This window comes from Saccostrea echinata, unplaced genomic scaffold (genome assembly GCF_033153115.1).
Source record: "Saccostrea echinata isolate AGI-Se365-2 ecotype Australia unplaced genomic scaffold, CSIRO_AGI_Sech_v1 ptg000030l, whole genome shotgun sequence".
In the NCBI taxonomy this organism is placed as follows: Eukaryota; Metazoa; Mollusca; class Bivalvia; order Ostreida; family Ostreidae; genus Saccostrea; species Saccostrea echinata.
This window is the reverse complement of record NW_026889779.1, coordinates 29,059,961-29,064,558: the sequence shown is the minus strand read 5'-3', so window position 1 is coordinate 29,064,558 and position 4,598 is coordinate 29,059,961. Positions and strand designations below refer to the sequence as shown.

The 4,598-nt window shown below is 37.9% G+C and overlaps 1 protein-coding gene across 1 annotated transcript; it reads left to right on the top strand.

Annotated features, from left to right (window-relative positions):
* Nucleotides 1-2,099: 2,099 nt before the first annotated feature.
* LOC133196673 (uncharacterized) lies at nt 2,100-3,897 on the top strand. Its single transcript, XM_061332532.1, has 2 exons — nt 2,100-2,694; nt 3,244-3,897. The coding sequence occupies exons 1-2, from the start codon at nt 2,157-2,159 to the stop codon at nt 3,798-3,800; spliced, it is 1,095 nt and encodes a 364-aa protein (XP_061188516.1). The 5' UTR covers nt 2,100-2,156; the 3' UTR covers nt 3,801-3,897.
* The last annotated feature ends 701 nt before the right edge of the window (nt 3,898-4,598 follow it).

The following is a 4,598-nucleotide window of genomic DNA, read 5'->3' as shown; positions in this document are numbered from 1 at the left end:
GCATATAAAATATCAATCATTATAGGTTATTAAAAAGTCGGCAGTTTCTACTCATTCAGTCAATGAATGACGTCACATATAGGTCTATGACGATCGATTGCAAGTTAGTTGAAAACTAAAGTAACAAGGATGTGAACTATAAGGATGTTTTTGATTATTGAAAATGAAGAAACTTGACTAATACAGTATTGAAGTTAGAATTATATGTTTTACGGTGTGACCGTTATGGCGAGCGCAGTTGTATTACCATCAAAAACCTATATACACAGTGTAACGTAGATCCGCCTCTTCAAGCTTCAAACAGCACGAGACACAGTCTAGCCTGTGACGTCACATGACGTCGGAATTTACGGAGATAGCCGAACGTCTGGTTGAACGAGACTACATTTCTTGTGCAAAATTAAATGAAATACGTAGTAGAGTAGATGCAATTGAGTTTTGTTTCTTTCAAGCTCTCTGCAAAGAAATGAAAGTAAACGTATCTCTTGGTAAGGAACAATTATCCTTGGTCTTTTGTATGTTTTGTAATAATTTCGCATGGAACCCTGGTAGTGAAGGAATTCTTGGAATGTTGCACAAGAAAATTTGCCTGACGTATCGTATGTACAGATTTCATTCCGAAGGGAAAATTACTTGATAAAAATGAGTTTTAACAACAATAAATATTAATCTTTTACATACTGTTTTACCATTTTGTCGAGAAGTAGATAGTCATAGGTTCGTGATATGTAGATATAGATGGACCATTAATAGGACCAGAGAAGTCGGTACTACCCATTATTTTTTCCAAACCAATATACTTTTGGAAAGATTTAAAGCATACGCAATCTGATTCATGAGATATATCTACAAAGTCAGGACTGCTAGTATCAATATCCGCTAAATTTGAAGAATTGTGTTGATAAATAATCGTCAAATGCAACTATGAGTACTCAGCTAGATCATTTAAACAAAGAAACACTCGCGAAATTGTCGATCTTAGTTATGAATTGATAAAATAAGGTGGTCACCAAAGATCAGAATGGGTTTAGATTGCAACACTTAGCACTTATTTTTCTAGCAACGAGCAAAAAAGTTGCTAACTAAATGGAAACGACCGTTTTCTGTAACTAAGAGAGAGAGAGAGTTGAAAAAGATTACAGAGTTACAGTAAGGCTTTAAGTTCACTTTTTAATCGGAGAGAAAGTGTGATTACTATAGTACTATACCAGTGATATCCATATACCATATCAAATTCTACATGCTTTGAGAGAGTCAAACACGGAAATATCGGTAATATTATAGAGGCATGCATAGTTTAACAACCAGTAGGTCCTGATACATTTTCCGTAGTGTCCATGACAGACAAACGGTTATTGTTAATGTAATCAGATATATAATACTGGAAATTTATTTCATCCCAGAACATAACGGCGACATGATAAATTTTATTAACAGACTTGCAAGATTACTATAAGTTATATTTACAGTATTTTGTTTCGTTTGTAAGGGATTTATTGTACAGAGAGGCGTGGCCGTCGAGTCGCGCAGCGACGAGACGGCCACGCCTCTCTGTATAATAAATTCCTTACAAACGAAACAAAATATCTGTAAATGACTTGTGTCATGGTCATTTGAATATTCATTAAATATTGAAGTAAATTGTATATAAAATCTATTTATAAATATGCAAAGTTTGTGTTTCTATGTGTTCTTTGAAGCACCAAACTGCACGCGACATGACGTCATAAGTCCATCCTAAATGCACAATGTCAAACTGCGCCGAAAGTTAGACCAAGATGGAGCTAGATGAGATTGATTTTTTACAAAGTGATTTAGACGATATAACTCTATCACAAATATGTGAAGTTATTGAAAATGAGGAGTGCGCATTGGAAGGAATAAACGACATGTGTATCGGAGATTTTGATTTCGGATTTCTTTTCGGAGAACAAGAAGAAGTTCTTAAAACTGAGCCACCCCCAGAAACCCCCGAACCACAGGGGAGGTTTGCAAGACCTATAACCGATAAGGAAATAAAGCTTCTCACGGAGGATCAGGAGTGTAAGAATACCAAATCAAACACGAGGTGGGCAGTAGGCGTTTGGAGAAAGTGGCGGGAGGAGAGAAATAAACTTTCGTCGAATACCGGTGAGTTTATTCCAGAATTTTCTGCAATGGACGCTACTTGTATGGACTATTGGTTGCAAAGATTTGTCGTTGAGGTTCGCAATCAAAAGGGGAATGAATACACGCCCAAATCGTTATATTATCTTATGTGTGGTTTGCTGCGACATTTGCGTGATATTGAAATATTTGGAATGAACTTTCTTGACCATAATGACAATAGATTTGCACGGACACGTAAAGTACTCGACGCCCGAATGAAAAGCCTCGTAGCCCAGGGGATAGGAACGACTGTGCGACAGGCCGACCCAATACTGCCAGAACAAGAAGATATTCTATGGGAAAAAGGTGTGCTGGGGCAAAATTCTGCCATTTCCTTACAAAACACAGTTTTCTTCTATGCCTGTAGAGTGTTTGGGCTTCGTGGATGTGATGAACATCGTCAGCTCATGTGCGAACAGTTCAAACTTGGGTCTGACGCACAGGGGAAATTCATTCAGTTTGTGGGCAGACAGAACAAGACGTACCAGGGAGGACTACGTCAAATGCAACTGAGCAACAAAAACATAAAGCATTACTGTCAGCCAGGTAAGTCATCTGATCAAATAACTTCTACATTAATTTTGTATTTACTGTACAAGAATATGTATATTTTTTTATGTTTTTTTTAAATAATCATGTCCATAGATCTATAAATCATAGGTTTAGGGTCAAAGTCACATAGGCGTCCAAACCGGGGGGGGGGACTTAGCAGCCCCACCCCCCACCCCCACGGCTTTTTGTTTACAAAGATAGACATAATATAGGCATTGAACATTGGGGTGTAGTCTCCAAACTTTTTTTTTGTTGGTTGAGCCCCCCCCCCCCTTCAACAGGCACGTAGCAACAAAATGTTCATTGAAAAGCCGGTCGCTCCCCCCCCCCCCCCAGTATAGTCAAAGAAGGGTAAGTGGTAACATATGGAAAAAAATAATGGTTTTGAAAGAACTTCGATCTTAACCCCCCCCCCCCCCCCCACGAAATAGGATTTTCGGGTTTGGACAATTTAAATTACCCCCCCCCCCTTTTCAATTTGTTTCTGACGCCAATGAGTCAAACGTGGTTTTCCGTTATTACATTACTGTTACTCTTTTACAGGGGATCGAAGTCTTTATGGAATTTTCGATTTGTATCTGACAACATTGGGCAACAATGGATTCTTTTACCGAAAGCCTTTACCTGGTCCCGAGATCCGATATGGTACTCAAGCACTTGGAATTAACAAGCTCAAGTCGATGATGAAGGAAATGTGCGCGGCTGGTGGTTTAACAGGCAACTTTACAAACCACTCTGGTAAGAGAACCTGCGCAACTCAGATGTACTTGTCCGGAATTGATGAGCAAGAGATAATGGCTCGTACAGGTCATCGCTCGGAGAAAGCTGTCCGAAAGTACAAGAGATCGTCTGATAAAATACTTGAAACAGTTAGTTCCGTATTGGATCCGCCTGCACCAAAGAAGATCAAAGTTGAACCACCGACTTGTTCTTTAAATCTCGCTACAGCCGCTGAAGACGAACCCATGGAATTTGATGCGAAATGTTCTAATAATTCTACTTCTCGTAGCACAAGAAGCCCAGGAAACAGGAGTGTTCTCTCGGAAATTACTGAAAAGGCTCTGTTTCAAAATTGTCAATTTTCTTTCAATTTCAATTGAATTGGAATAATTCCTATATTTCTTAAGTTTGCTTTATGCAATGTTCTTAATTAATTAACATTTTACATGCATGCAAGTACAGCGCTGTTAGGTTTTAGTTGATGGGTTTTGAATATATGGTATGATTTTGTCATTCTAATCTTTGATTAAATTTTGTGTGTTTACAAAATAAAATTAATTCAACCAAGAAAGGGTGTTTTGAAATTTCATAATTGGGAAGTTATAGTACAGTACAGTGGAAGTTATTGAACAGCTAAGCTCCGCCTCCTAGAAGTTATGGTATGCTGGAATTCAGCCAAAGGTTTTCTATCTCATTTAAAGTATGGCTAACATCAAAGGAAAAAGTACCGCACCATGACACAAAGTTAGTTTGGAAATTAAATTACTAGTTTCACTGGTTTACACCATGAAAAATTGAGAGATAATTTTTAGCCGGGCTTATTGCTCAAAGAGCAATTGCCGGCTATTGTCAGCCTGTTCAATGCAGGAAGTGTTGACCCCATAGTCGCCAAATTAAAGTTACGTGTAAAAATATAGTACTTACTCTCAACCACTTTTGAGATAATACAAATGCTAAATAAAGCAACAAAAATGAAACGAAGTTTTATCTATACAAATAAACATCAGTAGTAATGACTTTGAAAACTTCAGTCCAAAGTCAAACACTATAGTTCATCTGCGTAATTTTTTTTAATAGTTAATGTTGTCGTAGCCTAGTTCTCTACAAAGACGGAGAAAAGCAGGAGAGGGAACCAGATACATTCGGTGGTGCCAAGTTAACTCTGACCCTGATAAATT